Here is an 18,482-nt window from a genome sequence, read left to right as displayed (position 1 = left end):
TACAAAAATAGACTTTATTGAGGAAATTTGGCAACATAGTTATTTCAGAGTAATAAGTTACACTGAGAGGGCTCTAAACAAACATATCCATAATTTAACAAAAACAAGTTATTTAAGTGTCAATCAAATATTGATTTGATTTTTATGATCACAGTAATGCCTTTACACTGTCTGATACCAATAATACAAGTGCATGAGTTTAATAAGATGAAACGGTACAAGCTGTATGGAAACCACTCACTAAAGTTACAGCACAAAACAAATTGTATGCCTTATATCAAATATGTTGTATGTTATAACATACAAATTCAGTTGAGTGGTTTTCCTCTTCAGCTTGTGCAAGATATCCTGAGACTCCTTTTTTACTCAGAAAAAGCAGAAGATAAAGGTGTCTTCTGGTGAGGAAGACAACAAGAAGGGCAGAGAAAAGAAAGTGAAGATGTATTAGTGATAAAGACAGAAAAGAATACGGAAGATGAATAGTAGAAATGGATTTTCTCTCCCACGCTGTTAGCAGGTATTTCCTGCTTTCGATGTGCTCATGAGGAAAGAGTCACAGGAGTAGCGCAGGAAGCGATAGATCTCCTCCGCTCTGGGTCGACTCATGCAGCCTCCTTTCTGTATGCCTTCAATGGAGCTGCAGGAAGAAGAAGATGAGGTGAGAGGAGGGGAAAATCTTTATGTCAATGTCTAAAATCACCCTACTCCATCATATTCTTGTCTGTTCCTGTTTTATATATACTGTACAGTACACATGCTTCATCTACCTGTTCATAAGTTGGGCGATGGACTTAAAGTTGTGGCTCATGTTGAGAGCGTGAACATAGTTGACTGAGGGCAGGCTCAAGTACAGCTGCCGGGCCTGCTGCCTGTGCTGCCCTTTCACCTCCAGGGGCGCAGTGATGCCCTGACCTTTACGCTGCTCCAGCCGTGCCAGGTCTGCCAGCAGGCCTGCGCTCTCCTCAGCGCCATCGCTCCACAGCAGGCGCACGCCGGTTCGCACCAGCGACGCCAACGTGCTGTCGTAGTAACGTGTTCTCTGGAATGGACGTGCGGCCTCACCTGTGGCAGTGACAGTACAGTACAGTAGTTAACAAGGTTAATTTTTATTAACTTTGTATTACATCATGAATATTTTACTTGTAATTGTTAAATTCCACATACAAGCTGACTGATATTTTAAATTGCACAAGAATGCATATATAATAGCTGAATATCTGTATGTGTATGGTGTATAAAAATATAAAGTACAATCATAAACCTGTAAAATGTCTCAAAATTCACAGTGCATATTTAAAAAAAAGTAATCAGACCATAGAGCTGACTGACCTGGCTTGGTTCGGTCCTTTTCCACAATCAAGCAAATGCGCTCAAACAATCCCTGCAAGCTGTTCACTCTCTCGGCCAATCGCTTCCGGTTCTGCATTGCAGCCAGATCTGATTGGCTGTGCCGCTCCACTGCCATGCGGTTGCTGACGATGAAGTAGCTGCCATCCAGCGAGCAGACGTGGACGGTGGCTGCGTGGCGTTGACGCAGGCTGGTCATCAGCTCTACTGCAGTACTGAGGCAGCGACTGTCCACCAGAATACAGATGGGTGCGGGTGGTGCTGGGTCCTCGCTGACTGACACAGCCTGTCCGATAGACCTCGCAGGCTGAGAAGTGGCAGGAGGTTCCTGAACAGTATAAAACAAAAATCCAATGTAGATTCCTTCAAGTTTTAATAATTTGTTTTTGTTTAACATTTCATTTTAATATTTTGCTTTTATCAAAAATGTAATAAACAGCAGGTGTGTATATGTGTGTCATTTCAGGCACTTTTACCTGAGGCTGTTTCTTGGAGGATAACAGTGAGTCTGACTCCACAAAGTCTAGCTGGTTAGAGAGCAGATGTTGATTTTCAAACCTCTGGCGACACCTGCAGGAGAGCGCAAACAATGCTCAAGTACTTGTTAAATGTTTAGGTTTGTGCATGTGTGCAAGTACATGAGGATTTCATTACCTCTCATTCTGCAGGTCTTCAGTCATTGAGCCCCTCTGTCCCCTGCTGAGGAGTGAGACTTTAGATGCTAAGGTTGAAGAGGAGGAGGAGGAGGGTTTCTGCTTGCTGAGATCTGAGTCATGCTGTACTGGCTTTGGCTGCAGGGTGACAGCAACATCCTTTCCTGTTACAGAGCCTTTCTCTTCAACAATGTCCCCTGTCTCCTCCTCACTTGAATCAGTTACGCGTATTACTCGGGTGCGCTTGGTTTTCACCCCAGCCCTCTGCTCTGGAGGATATTCAGACTTGGTTTTGGCCACAGCTCCTGCTCCAGTCTTTGCTCTGGCTTTATGCAAGAAGACACGGCGTCTAGTAGCGTACTGCCTCTTCCCCTCCACATATGAATCCTCTGGCATAAGTTCAATGGCTTCTTCTTCGGCCTCTTCCTCGCTGCTCTCCAGCTCCTCCTCACTGCCCACCACAAAGCTGTCCTCTGCATATGTTTCATCCATCTCAGGCACCTGGGACCAAAGGTCAAGATTAGGAACATAGCTTAAGTTTATGTTTAGACCAAAGGTTACCTTAACAACGTCTTTAAAATTCAGTTTGCTATTTGCACCATCTATAAATAGGCAAGGCGGCTTTATTTATATAGCGCATTTCATACCCAGGGGCAACTCAATGTGTTTTACATAAAAACAAAACATTTAACAGTAAGAATTGGAAACAAAGAACATAAAAACATACAATAAAAAAATAAAACCCAATACTGGTAAAAAACGGAAACATTAAAACATACAATTAAAAAGAAGAAAACCCAATAATAATAAAGAATAAAAACAAAGGGAAAAGAGGGAAAATAGAAAGAGAGAAAAATAAAATAAAAAGTCATTAAAAGGACATACAGTGCAAATGAAAGATTAAAATTTAAAGTGTTTTAAAAGAGCTCAATTATAAGCACATGTTTTAAAAATTCTTACAGTTGGGGCTGATTACAGTTCTGTTGGTAGCTTGTTCCAGTTGTGTGCAGCATAACAGCTAAAAGCTGCTTCACCATGTCTGGTAAGAACTCTGCTCCACTATCTGACCTGAGTCAGTAGATCTCAAAGCCCTACTAACATGTCATTCATGTATTCTGGACCTAAACCATTTAGTGATTTGTAGACCAGTAGCAGAACTTTCTATTCTAGAGCTGACTGGGAGCCAGTGTAAAGACTTTAGAACTGGAGTGATGTGCTCTGATCTCTTTGTTCTGGTTAAAACTCTAGCTGCAGCATTCTGAATGAGCTGCAGCTGTTTGATGCTTTTTTGGGGGAGTCCAGTCAGAAGACTGTTACAGTAGTCGAGTCTACTGGAGATGAAAGCATGAATCAACTTCTCCTGGTCTGTTTGGGACATAAAACCCTTCACTCTGGATATGTTCTTAAGCTGATAGAAGGCTGTTTTGGTGATAGATTTGATATGAATGATAATATACACAACAGGCTTTTTTAGTTTTAACTGAAATTTAACACTTGAGGATAAAAAGTACCTGGGAAAAGATGTCCATGTTGTGATGGTTTCTGTAGGACATTTTGTACTTGCCCCCGACTGCAGGGCTTCTTACTGACTTCAGGTAAACCCCTTGCATCTCAGAGTCTGATGTAGGGGAGAACAAACAGTAAGTCTCCTCAAATGGAAATACTTGGTTCAGGTAATTAAATTAAATAAAATCCACTAACCATACTGCAAAATACAATTTTTTGGAATAAACATGGTGCCTTACCATTGAGTCCCTGGGAGAAGTGTGTGTTGTTGACCACAAAGCCATCTAGAGAATGGTTCAGTTCGTCTCCATCTTCTTCATCAGATGACACTTCATCCCGCTCCACCTCAGACAGCTCTGCTTCCTCATCCAGGAACTGACGCCCAACTTTTCGACGTACATTGTGCTGACAAAAGAATAATGGTAAATGTCACGTTTGACAAATGCTGAGGGTGTCAGATATTTAAAGACTTGACATTTCTATGTAAGGAGGGAGGTGTCATTTTTTGGGTCTGAAATGTGCGATGATTATTTTTTTGAAAGTGAAAAACAGCAGTTGTTACTTTTAAAGGTTAACATCTGCCACACATACCTTGGTTTTGCCCTGTTGGACTCGCTGCTTCTCAGGTGAGTGTGCTGTGGTTCTGCGTGTGAACACAGAATCATTCTGGAAATCATCATCAGAAACAGCTTCACCCTCTGTTTCATCGGACTGGAGAATCAGAGAAAGAAATGATTCACATATTGTGCGCTCTCTTCTCATTTACTGTATGTTGCTGCAGGTTATTAAATAATGTAGAAAGCAGAATAAGTAATGCATGGAGTCAAACTGTTTAAATCATATCAGCTGTGCCGAATAGGGTGTACCGTGTCATTCTACACACAAATAAAGAAAATCTTACAGTATTAAGTGCAGCCACACGTTTCCTGTTCGCTACCACCGGGGAGTCGACATCACTGGAGATCTTTGACTAACAGACAAAACATGTTACACTTGGCATACAGATGTGCATTTTCTATCTGTACACTATATGTGTGAAGAGGTTGTTAGTGTGTATATGAATTACTCTGTTATCAGTAAATTATGATGGTTGTCATGGTGAAAGCGGTTGTCATGACAACTGCAGGTACTTTGGAAATGACAGACAGAGGCAGACTGGACCGTCTCCTGCTAAATTGGTGTTATTGCACCATAACAGACAGTTTACCTCAATTTATTTCTAATGTATACCAACAGAATGAGCCTTTACGTGAGCATTTCATTCATGTTATGAAAGAGCAGAAAATGAATTAAACAGGAGTTTCTCACCATTTGTGGAGACATCAAAGGGTTGATCTTGTTCTGATGTTTTCTTTTATGAACCACAACCTCCTCCTCACTGTCAGTGTTGCACTCCACTGAGAATGAGGGGGAGACAAACAGAAACATCTTGACAAATAAATATAAATTGGAGCAGAGAGAAATGAAATGTTCCAACTTAACAAAGCATGATCTTTTAAAAAAGTACCTTTTGAAGATAAAACAAACCTGGATGAAGAGAAAAGTCGGACACAAACACAAGTTCTTGGCGTGAGCTCTTTTCCGTGTCAGGCCCTGTCTCTGCCTCGGTGGTCCAACCTTCTGGTCGTCTCCGCTTCAAGATGGAGGGCGAAGATGGGGTGCGAGGCCCAGCTGGACCTGACATGAGCATCCGCCTTGCTTCTGGTGATGTGATTGGAGATGGAAGCGGGCCATCTTTAGAGACCAAAGGTGAAATCAGAAGAGAGGACATTTCTGTCTTCCTGTGCTCTGATGTGCTTTCCGATGTAGATAATTTGCATTCGCTGTAATGTTTAGGTCTGTGGAAGCTGTTGTAAGGAGTGGACGACTTCGAGATGCCAGGCAAAGACACTGTGGGGTCAGCCTGCTTTTTAGGGTTGGGGGAGGTACATGGGGCAGGAACGACCACTACATCCTCCTCCTCGTCAGAGTCCTCCAGTGTATACCCCAGGTCAAAGTTGACAGGAAAGTAGTCACGGGAGTTGTCAAATGACTCAGCATTTTGTTGCATTGTAGGAGATTTACAGTGACTTGTAATTGCCTTGTCTGTTGCATGTTTATTTGGTGCTGCTGTGTGTGTGTGATGTTCTGTCTCTGTAATGTTATGGGTGATTGTGTCCTGAGTCACATGAGTGTCAGTTGAGACTGTAGTGCTACATGGATTAGTACACGTATCTGAAGTTTTTAACATATTTTTTGTGCTTTTAGAATTATCCTCAGCACTGGGGGGTGTTCTGGGCATGACACTGTGTTCAGGGGTGGGGATTTCTGGGATAGTCATCTGCAGAAAAGCTTCGTCATCCTCAAAAAGATCCATGCTCTCATCCCTAACATCACCCCTCACACCTTCCCAATAATTCTCTGTTTCCTCACTTTTGCCACCACCCTTATCTGCTTCTTCGCCAGCCTGTTCTTTTAGTACATCATTGCACATTTCATCATCGATCTCCATGCCGTCATGACTCTCACGCTCTTCTTCATCAAAAACCTCATCCCAGGTCGGACTGTCGGCTGCTGTGCTGCCCCTGTTGACAGACTGCCTATTATGACAGATTTTGTTGTCCTCTTTTTCCACTAAACACCCGTCAGCATCGTCAGCGTCACTCATCATTACTTCATCATCATCATTGTCGTCGTTGTTGTCCATATCCAAGGTGAAACTGACCTGGAACGGTTGAAGAGGCCCCTGCACCCGCTGAGGAGAGGGAGGAGGTGATGGGGAGGCCATGGCAGCATCTATGTCTACAGTGAGCAGTGGTGGTGATCGGGACAGGAGATCTGCCACATTGGCCAGGATGGCCTTAAGACCCTCATCTCTTCCTGGGAGGAGTTTGGTGGAGGAGGGAGGCACTAAATCCCATTTCGGAAGATAGAACATGGCCTGAAGTTCAACATCTTCATCTAGATCAGGTTCCGTCTCATCGATTCTAGTGAACACCTGTGAAATATTGTTTAAATTAAGTGTATCTCTCCCTGTACACTCTGCTTTTGTGTTGTCCTCACTAACAAAAGCACAGTCATCATTCACATCAGTGACTGGACAGTCATTGTTTGACTGAAGTGTACAAATTGCGTGACCTCTGAGGTCATCATGAGGTTTCTTGTTCTCATGTTCAACAAGAGGCTTATGTTTTTTCGAGACCGATGTAAAAATGAAATCCATTCCTCGTGTAGTTTCCTCATCGATGCATTCCAGATCAGACAGCGACTTGTGAGATGGTTTGGATTTGTTGCTGGCAGTTCTGGGATTGGTTTTTGTGCTTCTCTGTCTCTTCTTCTTTTCTGTCTGATCGCTCATCACGTGCCCATCGGCACTGAGGTAAGGAAGAAGCTCCTGTTCATAGCGGCATTCCCCCTGAAGAGATAAACAGGAAGACAAACAAAGAAAAGAGTTTGTGTAAGAAAAGATTCCTCTGCGGGTGATGGCAAGGTCAGGGAGCTTTAATCAGCCTCTGGACTTTCCAACCCTTTTATGACACAATATTTTTAGGCAGCCAATTCCCCACTAAAACAGCTTGTCAGTTCATGTTCATACAGTAATCTAATCAGGAAATACCCTGTGAAGAGACATCACATTGCAGTCACACACTGAGCACACATAAATTCTGATGTAACATCCCATTTATTTGTTTTCCCCAAAATTTCGAGGAAGACTGACACGGGAACATTTTGTAATTAGACACTGTTCCCTTGCACAACATTTTTAAAAAGCCACTATTTTTCTCTCGCTTACTTAATAATACTAAGATTAAAAAATCTCTCCCTTTTCCTTCTGTTCTTTGTCTTACGCACAAGCACATACATCCTAATCGTTAAACACCTGTCATCTGTGCAAACCATATGACCTGGAAGTGATTCATCTAGAGTGGTGTCCTGCTTAGACCAGCATGGTGCTATCGAACCTGTGACCAGCAGGATGAAGAGGCTCATTGTACAGAGAGAGGAAAATGAAAAGATGGTGTTTAACTGAGATCGGAAAAGAAGGACAGAATTAATGTGGAAAACAAAATGCTTTTTATCCTATAAAGATAAAATCAAACCTGATGAGAGAGGACCTTGTGTCAATGTATTAAATCAAGTTGTTTTGCTTAGAAACATTTGTGATGATTCACATGAAAAACTGCCTGTTTCACCCTTTATTCTGTTGTAAAACTGAGCATTAGTGCAGACAGCTCAGCTTAATGCATGATAGGCCACAAATATGGAGTTTGTGGGACGCTGCTTTGTCATTTCATGACACAGGTCCATTAACTGTACAACTGCAGTTTTCTTTTTATTAAATATGTTTTCAATTAATTTACTTTTGATTAATTGTGCAGCTGAGCTAGTTTTGTAATTTTAATAAAATAATCAGTAATGTACTGTACTTCGATTCAACAGGTCTTTACTTTACTTTCTGGTGCCAGTATGAAGGGTAGTGTGTCACCTGCTTTTTGTATTGTTCACTCGCGTCTATCTCGCCTAATCAGCACGCTATTATGGTCCCAGTGAGTTTGTTTGCCAACATACTTATTCAAACAAGCTTATGAAATGTTCAGCGTGTAGCAGACAGATATATCAGTTGTTCCAGTGAACATTGTGTGTGAGATTCATTTGAGAGGATATAAAGTTAATACAATTTCTGTTATACAATTATGTTTGCAATCAAAAGCACATATAATGTAAGGACAGCACAAGGGATTGACAAGTTCATTGTCTTAAATAACTATATGACTTCAGTGAATGAGCAACACTAGAACATATATCTCTTCACATATTGGACTACCTTGCATAATGCTTTCGTTAGACAAACAAATCAGGGGAAAACACTGAACAGCTTGCAGGCGTCACACTCTGTACAGCTAACACAGGAGCAGTAATTAACACTTTAGCACTCAGCACTTCTCAATGCAGGTGAGTCTTTTCACTGAAAAATATTTACATGTCTGAACTGTCCCATAACACAATCCAAACAAAACAGAACTATTTTAACATCATTACTTGTTTCATCGAACAACAAAACCAGATGGAAAAATATATCTACTTAACTACTACTTATCTATTATTATAATTGTTAGGAAGTCAGCTATATTTCCCCTCTTCCCTGTGTTTTCCTTTTGTTGATCTACTAATCAACTCTACACGCCACAGCAGTATAAAGCCTTGGTTCATGTCTCCAGTTCTCTGCCAGATCGTTCACCAATGCAGGTCACCACACCGGCCTCGTTCTTGTCTGCTGTTTGTCTGTTTGGATCGTGGATCCTCCTTCGCCCTGCACTGCTGCCTGCTCTGCTCCACCATTCCCAGCCCCCCTTTGTCATATCCTAACAATATTTGAATAAATAACGTTATCATTGTCATTTCTTAGAATTATTGTTTTAAGAATAGCCCTGTCTTAAAATAAGGAAAACAATATTGTGCCTTTGCTTGAATAATGTGTAATCTATTGCCTTACCTTGTTACTGGTTAAATATAGCTTGATATTAGCTGGCAAAACTTATTAAGAAAAAATGAGATATATTTTCTTAAAATAAGACATGTTTTCTTATGTAAAAAATGCTTGACAAGATTATTTTTCTATTTAGACAAAAAATAAGTCTAATTTTCTTGAAACAAGTCTTTTTTTTACTTTCTTAGAAATCTGTTTTTGCAGTGTTGTTACGATCCACAAGAAATGTGTGATGATTCACATGAAAAAGTGCCTGTTTCACCCTTTATTCTGTTATAAAACTGAGCATTAGTGCAGACAGCTCAGCTTAATGCATGACAGGCCACAAATATGGAGTTTGTGGGACGCTGCTTTGTCGTTTCATGACACGGGTCCATTAACTGTACAACTGCAGTTTTCTTTTTATTAAACATGTTTTCAATTAATTTACTTTTGATTAATTGTGCAGCTGAGCTAGTTTTGTAATTTTAATAATATAAATCAGTAATGTACTGTACTTCGATTCAACAGGTCTTTACTTTAAAACCTGGTGCCAGTATGAAGGGTAGTGTGTCACCTGCTTTTTTTTATTGTTCACTCGCGTCTATCTCGCCTAATCAGCACGCTATTATGGTCTCGGTGAGTTTGTTTGCCAACATACTTATTCAAACAAGCTTATGAAATGTTCAGCGTGTAGCAGACAGATATATCAGTTGTTACAGTGAACATTGTGTGTGAGATTCATTTGAGAGGATATAAAGTTAATACAATTTCTGTTATACAATTATGTTTGCAATCAAAAGCACATATAATGTAAGGACAGCACAAGGGATTGACAAGTTCATTGTCTTAAATAACTATATGACTTCAGTGAATGAGCAACACTAGAACATATATCTCTTCATACATTGGACTACGTTGCGTAATGCTTTAGTTAGACAAACAAGTCTTTTTTTAATTTCTTAGAAATCAGTTTTTGCAGTGTTGTTACCATAGGGTTGTTACGATCCACAATCCAAACCTGTATGTTCTGACCATGTCAATTAGTGGCATATTTCACAAAAAATATGAAAATAGAAAAGATACATTTTAATCAATTTTGTGGTTTGAATTAAAAAAAAAAAAAAAAAGATATAGTGTTTTCCTTAGATGATCAAGATTGAAAAATATACTGTAGTCCTGTTTACACCTGTGTTTATAATCATTACTCAAGTAAACACATTTGTATCAGCATAAAACATTAACAACATAGATTTGGTTATCTAACATTAGTTTTTGTAATGAAACACCTTTCAGTCAGTTTTGGAGTGGTTGTGTTTTGATCGTGGATTGCGCCTTTAAAGATGGAATTGATTTGTCCCATTAATTACAATTTTATTGTTTTTTTTAAACAAGAAAGAGAGAGGAATTTTTACCTCAGCTACATAACATTCTCTCAAGTTAGTATTGTGAAATATTGTGAAAGTATTACCCCAAATCGGAGAAATAAATCACATTTTTTAAAAGGGTAATCCATCTTATACAAATCCTTAATACTCCTGCATCCCTCAGACACAAGCTCATAGTGGTCCACTTTGCACAGAGCAACGCCACAGCGTGCCCTTCAACATCACAATCCTGATGAAAACATGGAACCAAGGCTTTTATGCCTGCAAGGTCTTAGTCACACTACTAAGACGTTAGGGAAATCCATTTTCATGCTCCTCCTTTGAAGAAATGTTCTAATATCTTGTCTCTAGTGAGTTTTGACACCCTATCCTGAAAAATAAAGAATAAAACTTGATTCACACAGGATTAACCTTAACCTCCACCATGCAATTAATTAATGATCAGATTAAGTCTCTGGATCTAGAGATGCTGCGGACCAAAATAAACTTGATGACTATGACGACAGAGCGCTGCAGATGCTGGAGCGGTCAAAGGCTTTGTGTTGTTCGGACAGGATGAGGAAGCAGCAAAGTGGAAACTCCACTCTGTTGATTATCTCACTGCACTACAATAATCATACAAATTTGATGCTCATGAGCACACACAAAGAATTCATCATCCGTATTAATCAGTCTCCATGACTTTGTTTTCAAACATGCAACGGCTCAGGGTAAGAATCACGTTTCAGGAGTTTCTTTGTCCTCAAATTGCTAGACGCTGATCCATTGACCATCCCAGCTGTACTCATTCAAAAGGCACAATACCTGCAAACTATACTCATTAGAGAAAACGTTAGCAATACTTGCTACAAGTTTGGCTGCAAATCGCTTGGATTTGCAGGTGAATTTCAACTTAAAGGCCCTGATATGACAACTTGAGAATAGGATGACAACTAACTTGTTTCAATTGTCGATTAATCTGCAGATCATTTTCTAAATTAACTGTTCCGTATATAAAATCTGAAAAACAGAGAGATGTTTTATTCAACCAACAGTCAAAAAACCCAAAGATACTCAGTTTTCTATCATATATTAAAGAAAAAACAATCAAACCCACATATTTGATATGCTAGAATCAGTTAAGGAGTTTTCCTTGAAAAGTAACAAAAGAGACTAATTAATTATGACAAAAATGGCAGATCAATTGTCGATCAACTAATTGTTGAAGCTCTATTCAAGAATAACTTAATCTGGATAAATAAAAAATAAAATAATGATCCCAGGGAAAAGGATGAGTATGTCTTCCATTCTGTTTATACATGTACCCGACATGCAACACTGTCAAGCTTCAACAATAAGCATGAATAAAATGTGAGACATAACATTTCAACACGTCATTGAGTTGCAATGACATTTTTGTCCCTAATATATATAGGGACAAAAATATATATATACATATATATACATATATATATATATATATATACACATATATATATATATATATATATATATATATATATATATATATATATATATATATATATATATATATATATATATATATATATATATATATATATATATATATATATATATATATATATGTATATATATATATATATATATACACACATATATATATATATATACATATCTTTGTCTTTGTTTAGATTAATGCAAATGCAAGTGTGAATAAACTCTAACATGTAAATGTGATTTATCGGGAACTATCTTGCAGTATGTTGCAGGCTTTAAACAACTCAAACACGATCACATTTAAGCTATTCTGTATAAAATAGTTTTTTAAAACTGTTTTTAAAAATTTGTTTTTCATTTATTTACTTTTTTTGCCTCTGTTTTTCGATCTCCTGCTCTCTTGTTTCCTCAGCACAGCGCGCTGTATATCTGGGCCATCACAGCCTGACCTAATTCCAACTTCCTGGCTTTATGTAACAGTTCAGAGAATGGTTACATAATGACTGGAGAGGCCTGTCTGCCTGCCTGTTCTGTGTCTCTCCATCATAAAGAGAAAGAGGCAAAACACAGCATGCTTTTGAACTCACCCAGACAGAAAATGACTTCAAAAGGAGAATAATGGCTTCTGCAGTGTTAGGCTATTAAGGCAAGGGGGATATGTGTGAGAAAGATGTGTGAAAGAAATGTTAAGTTTGGCCTTTCATTTTGATGCTTTTTCTTTCTCTTTTGTTCCCGTCTGATGTTTCTTCAGCGACAAGGTCAGAAGGTCTCTGTAAATTTAGGCCATGTGAGTTAGCCTCGGCTAACTCTCCCTCACAGAATACGATGAGTGTGGAGCCCAGCTGGGAGAGCGGCCGCTGGTCTGTTAATGTGAATGTTTATGTGTCTGTTTACGAAGACCATAAATGTCTACTGTGCATGGGCTAGAATAGATTAAATTCATCATCACTAAACAGAATGTAAGTTTATCAGAACATGTTTACAGAATGTTATGGAGAAATGTGGGTCTGTTATATCAGAGGAAAACCCCAATATGCTGCAGGAGGAGAAAGATTTGTGAAAAAAAAAAAAAACACACAAAACAAAAACTGACTGGCTTATTTAATCAAGAAATGCCTTTTTCCTGGACATGTTGCATAAATAACACACAATTTATTCCCTATTTCTCAGTTTGAATTTCAGATTTAAAAAAGCAGATTTTAACTTACTTTTGTGGAACGTTGGGCTATTGATAAAAAAGTGATTTGTTTTTGGTGCAGATACAAATACAGGGTTTTAAAAGATTATTTCTTATTATTGTGAGATATGAAAAACATTCAAAACTCTTTCTCTCAAACTACAGAACTTTTTTGAATAAAAAACCTGAAGCATATCTCCAAACTTTATCTACGGGTAAAATGATGTGGATCCAGATTAAACATTTCTTTACATTAATTATTAGTAAAAAAAACAAAACAAAACTGAGTGCTTTCGAGTGAAGCATTATGGGATAATTTACAGTATATGAAATAAATCTAACGCACAGTTTCACCTGCAAAAAATGAAAACCTACTACTGTATCTCTGCCACATCTCTGTACAACTATATATTTTGAATTTAAGTCTTCTTTTTTGAGACACACCAGACATTAGCTGCCATCTTGCCCTGTAAACCTGTTTTGTTTTTACAGGTGGGCTAATTCTCTCCTTTCCTAGTATGGTAAAGACTCATGGTGGAGAAAAAAAGGTAATAAGACCACACTTTGTGTTCAGCCAATGGTTAGTTTTACCATAATCTCCGACCCAATTTCAAGGATTTGACCAAATTCAGGGGTCTTATCGCTGGCACAATCTTGTGAAATAGCAGATGGTGAGATGAGGAAGTCTGGAGCATATGTACTCGTCAATAGTGTGTGAGATACGTGGAGGTGATTAGAGACTGGCTAAATGGACACAAGATCAGAAAGTGGTTAGATTGCCCGTCTGACATTGCTTATATTGTAAAACATATAATCCTTTCGAAAGTCTTCCTGGATAGAGAGGTTCTGTTGCTTCAATCTAACTGTTGTGTGACTAGTTATAGTAGATCTGATGACGTCGCTGATATAACTGATCCAATCAACCAACCACAAAAACAAGATTACTATCAATCAGCAGCAAAGACCACGAACCTAGCTGCTACTAGGTCAGAAAAAAACATATGAAAAGAAAGCTGAAATTTTTTTTGCACTTACAGCAGCTTGGGAGAGAACAAATAGCCTCTCTATAAAAGTATTTTGTCACACATTAAAAAAAAAATGTTGATCACACGATAGGATGCAGAAGCACAGGAAATGATCATGATCAACAAGCTAAAATAAGAAAAAAAAGAAAAGCAGTATCAATGGTTTTTTTTGTTGTTTTATTTTTCTTTTGCTAAAACCACAATTACGCCATGGAGCTTGTTTATCATGCCAGGAATTTGCCTTCCAGGTCTAAACAATGAATGTGGTGACTCAACACAGATCGTAATCAAATGTTCACATGCAACTCAGCTGACTCCTTTCAGCCTGGTTTAGAAAGTTTGGTGTTCCCTGGCATAAATATTACTACTTTCTCTCTTTTACGAAAAACAAGGCAAGAATTAAGCATGACGTTTGAAGTAATTTGATTAATTTGATTAATTGGTGACTACTTTGAATCCGTGCTGCTTCGATGGTAAAGCGATTGATTTAATAAGCTCTAAACGCATTCAAGTTCACTTTTTATGAACAAACCAGGACTTGTTCTCACCTCATTTTCCTCTCTCATGGCATCTATGAGCCCCATCACCTTAATGAAGTTCTGGCAGCGGAGGGAGTGATCGACAACATGGGTTGGAAGTGCTTTGTGCTGCCAGTGTCTCCATTCCCACAGTGACAGCTCTCTGGATGGCGGTCCACTTTTGGAAACTTCCTCCTTCATAACATGAAATGATGTCATAAAAATATAAACAAATGACACACAAAAGGGAAGATAGAAGGGTCCTTGCACAGCTTTTTTACATGTAACTTTCCAACCGTGGGTTTAAAATGTAGCCACCTGAAATCACTACAAATTAAGCAGCTGCCACCTTGCATGAAGATGCAGAACCATTAATGGCTCCAAACAATCTCTGTGGCAGGAGTCAGCAAATCAGTCCAGTAATGTCCAAGATGGCAGCAAGATGTAAAATCAAATCTAGGCCAAACATCCCGTCATATTATTTTGCCATGCACACTGCAAACATATCGCTTCTGTAAACTATGGACAAAAAGCACATTTTATTTTTAATGTATTATTTCATTGTTATAGGATAATAATTAAAAAAACATACATGTGGGTTTCATGGCATGGGTGTGTATGCTAGCCTCTAAATGGGTTCACAACAGCTTCCTCTTTATTTAATATACATTGTTTTCCATATTTCTCAAACAAGAAAAAAAGAGAGAGAAAGAAAAAATAGACAATAAAAGAAGAAAAAGAAGAGACAAACCTGAGGTGGTGGATCACTGGGCAGGGACATGAAGTGTGACTGCTTCAAGGTTGGATGAGCTTCATCTTCCTCCAGCCTCATGCTGGACGCCCACAGTGAATACTCTGTGCTGCTCAGAAAACCATTGCACATTGCACTGCCCTGCCGAACTACAAAAACATACATACACATACTCAGTGACCCATGTCCAGTTTTCCCAATTAAGGAAACTGGAATGTTGTTTGTAAAATGCCTTACTCAGATTTTGAGGGTGGATGAGGGAGGCCCGACCCTCAGAGTGTGATCGTCTACCCCTGATAGACCGCCTGCTGTTCTCCTGGTGGTCAAACTGGCCACAGGTAATGTGCATCTTATGCAGGGTGGGGTTCACCCCCTCGGGCAGCATACGGGGACTGTTGGGGTACATGTGGAACCCACTTTTCTTGCCAACGATTGACTTGTAAATACTGCGTTTGTTGCTCTGGCTCTGGTTGTAAGTCTGAGAGAAACAAGAGTTAAATTTGTGCTTTAGGTAGTCTATCCGAGAGGTTGGCTAACCAACTCTGAGCTTGTTGAACACGGAGTAATGAAATGCATAGTGCGTCAAACTTTTCAGCTGAAGGTCAGTTCGTCTTCATTGTTTTTAGATGCGATACTCACCCTCTCCTCACGTCCCTCAGCCAGGATGATGACGATACGTCCCTTCCGTTTACGTCCAGTACGTCCCATTCGCTGCACCAGGCGGATGGGATTCTTCTGTGCATCGAAGCAAACAATGAGGTCCACCTCTCCGATATCCAGCCCCTCCTCCCCGACACAGGTCGACACCAGTGTGTTGAAGCCTCCTTGTCGGAACTTTTGCACTACCTAAAACAGAAGAGAACCGTGGACCTGAAGCTATAAATAGCAGAAGCATTTAAATCTGTCCATCTTATGTTGTCATGCTAATCTCATGTGTCTGCCTAGATGTATACGGTTGGTGTTGCAGTATGTACATACTGTGCTCAGTACAAGTGGAGGTTTTTGTGTACATGTTCTAAGTAAATGCCCCTTTGGAACAGAGTTACATCTGGTCTATTTGCTGCAGACATTGAAATGTCTATAGCAACCCAAATGTACAATGCCATACAAGCATTATTTATTTAGAGGAAATGGCACAAACACTCTGCAGAGATAAATTACAATGCTAGGCAACCAGCAATAAAATCAATGAAGCACAGATATTTCTTTTGTTTGTTTTGCACAGTACACTCCTGTAGCACCACTATATGAGATTTAAATGAGACCCGTCAACTTGAAAATTGAACGTGGCCCCAAAAAGGAGAAAATAAGAAAAGTTTTAAATAATATCTGAATTTCCAAATGATACAAATCTTTCTCACTATAAAAGTATTGTGACAGTTGTTGCTGAAATTTTAATGTCCTCTCTTTTTTTTGTTTTTGACATCCTCATATCACTGACAACGCAGTTATTTCCCACTGTTATTGTTTTCTAAGCTTTTAAGACTTTGAACTCAACTTTCTGTGTTACATTGAAGCAGGAAATAATCAGACACTCTCAACTATAAGTTTATTGCTGGGCAATATTTGTTGTACAGATGATTTCCAAAAAGTCAAAATATAAACTTAAGTATTTGTTTTGATATCTCTTTAGTAAAAATGTATAAAAAAGGGAACATAGTCTCTACCTCAAGTTGTTCCTTTTGGGTAAAACCTTTGACTCCCTTCCCCGCTGAGGCTTGCCCCATAAACGTCATGACCCTGATCAGCGGAGCATGGCAATTCAACATGGCTGCGATCTCCTGTACACTCTCACGGAATGACGAAAAGATCATCACACGGGTGCTTACTTCTTGAGGATGAGAACCTGGAAATAAATAAGAGAGGCAAGACACAAATGAGACAATAAAAAGTCCTTCAGTAACCACAAGCCAATTTTTTCACAGTGCTTCAACACACAGTATGCTTGTTTGATTCAGTTGCTTGAATGCTTTGTTCTGTGATCCTCTCTAATTTTACATATATTGATATATATAAGCTACAGGCATAGGATCCTCCAGAGAAACCTTTCACAAGGTAAATCTCCATAGCAACCAAATTAAACATCGTTTTATGCCTTGCTACATGATGTCTCTTTGATCTAGTTGGAGCTTCAGAAGAATTGCAGATTTCAGCTTGAACTCAATGAGTGTATGAGTCACAGCATATCATTACCATTATTGTCTGCTGAGCTGTCAGCCCACAGTCTGAAGTGCTGCAGCACCACCTCCTCCAGTTTTTCCAGTTTGGGGTGACTGTAAATGAATGGCTCATCCGGACCTAGAAGTGTTGATCATAGAAGAGGTTATTTAAACAGAGGCTGTAAATATATTATCTGCTATATTTGCTTTTAAACTGAGGCATTTTCTCTGAGTTGGGGAGAAATAGAATCCAGACATGATATGATATGAATGAGTGCTCAGGTACCAGCAGATGGTTTCACAAACATTGCCTCCATCTCATGGTAAAGGTCCATGAAGGTGGGAGTCCTGTGCAGCTCATTTCTGGCCCTGGTCATCTCTGAACCAAACAAAGGAGAGAGAGCCTTCACATCAGGCATGTGTTTTACAAAGTAAATCAAGTATGTATCAAGTATAAAGAATTAAGAATGTTGGGTATTAAAGTGTTTGATAAGATGAGATATGTGAGGAAGAAACATCCTCTTCTTCATCCCAGCTGTTTGTGCAGATATATAACCTTAAAACCTGGAGGTGGGGTGACTGACCTTTGGACCCATCCATAATTCCCTGGATGTAAAAGAAGAGCGATCGGAGCCCCATCTGCATGAGCAGCTCATAGCCGTGGTACAGGCTGATGCAAAGGGCAAAGTCACCCTCCAGCATTCCCTGCTGAGGCCCCTGTAGAGAGAGCATGTGAGTCCATTGAGTCCGTGAGACATTGAAATTATGAAATTGATTAAAAATGTTTAAACAATAATTAAAAAATAACAAATTATTTAAGTTATGAGCTTTATGAGTGGTTCCAATAACATATTTTATCCTGTATTTAAAAATATGTTAATCAATAACTGTCATTTGCAATTAAAATGTAATATATTTAACCTAATGAATCGTTGTATTTAAATTGTAGTCTCATTTAATGTACTCTCCCTAAATATAAATACTGTAATGCTTCATTACACCGCGTTCCAAATTGTTATGCAAATGATATTTTTCTCTGATTTTCCTAAATAGT

General features: G+C 39.0%; 1 protein-coding gene across 1 annotated transcript in view; it reads right to left on the bottom strand.

The window, feature by feature from the left end:
• Window positions 1–128: 128 nt before the first annotated feature.
• fancm (FA complementation group M) overlaps window positions 129–18,482 on the bottom strand; it is a 42,587-nt gene continuing 24,233 nt past the window's right edge. Inside the window, exons 6-24 of the mRNA XM_062440865.1 lie at window positions 18,013–18,145; window positions 17,715–17,807; window positions 17,463–17,567; window positions 16,937–17,115; window positions 15,909–16,115; window positions 15,507–15,747; window positions 15,270–15,418; window positions 14,549–14,710; window positions 5,034–6,900; window positions 4,815–4,903; window positions 4,408–4,476; window positions 4,098–4,217; window positions 3,746–3,911; window positions 3,512–3,618; window positions 2,002–2,501; window positions 1,824–1,917; window positions 1,330–1,675; window positions 768–1,062; window positions 129–637 (exon numbers count right to left, since the gene is read on the bottom strand). Of these exons, the coding sequence (XP_062296849.1) occupies window positions 511–637; window positions 768–1,062; window positions 1,330–1,675; window positions 1,824–1,917; window positions 2,002–2,501; window positions 3,512–3,618; window positions 3,746–3,911; window positions 4,098–4,217; window positions 4,408–4,476; window positions 4,815–4,903; window positions 5,034–6,900; window positions 14,549–14,710; window positions 15,270–15,418; window positions 15,507–15,747; window positions 15,909–16,115; window positions 16,937–17,115; window positions 17,463–17,567; window positions 17,715–17,807; window positions 18,013–18,145 (5,049 nt within the window). The 3' untranslated portion in view covers window positions 129–510. The remainder of the gene's footprint in view (window positions 638–767; window positions 1,063–1,329; window positions 1,676–1,823; window positions 1,918–2,001; window positions 2,502–3,511; window positions 3,619–3,745; window positions 3,912–4,097; window positions 4,218–4,407; window positions 4,477–4,814; window positions 4,904–5,033; window positions 6,901–14,548; window positions 14,711–15,269; window positions 15,419–15,506; window positions 15,748–15,908; window positions 16,116–16,936; window positions 17,116–17,462; window positions 17,568–17,714; window positions 17,808–18,012; window positions 18,146–18,482) is intronic.

The sequence above is a fragment of the Scomber scombrus genome, chromosome 19 (genome assembly GCF_963691925.1).
Source record: "Scomber scombrus chromosome 19, fScoSco1.1, whole genome shotgun sequence".
NCBI classification, from domain to species: domain Eukaryota; kingdom Metazoa; phylum Chordata; class Actinopteri; order Scombriformes; family Scombridae; genus Scomber; species Scomber scombrus.
Note: the sequence above shows the minus strand (reverse complement) of the source record. Positions and strands in the feature narration are given on the sequence as shown.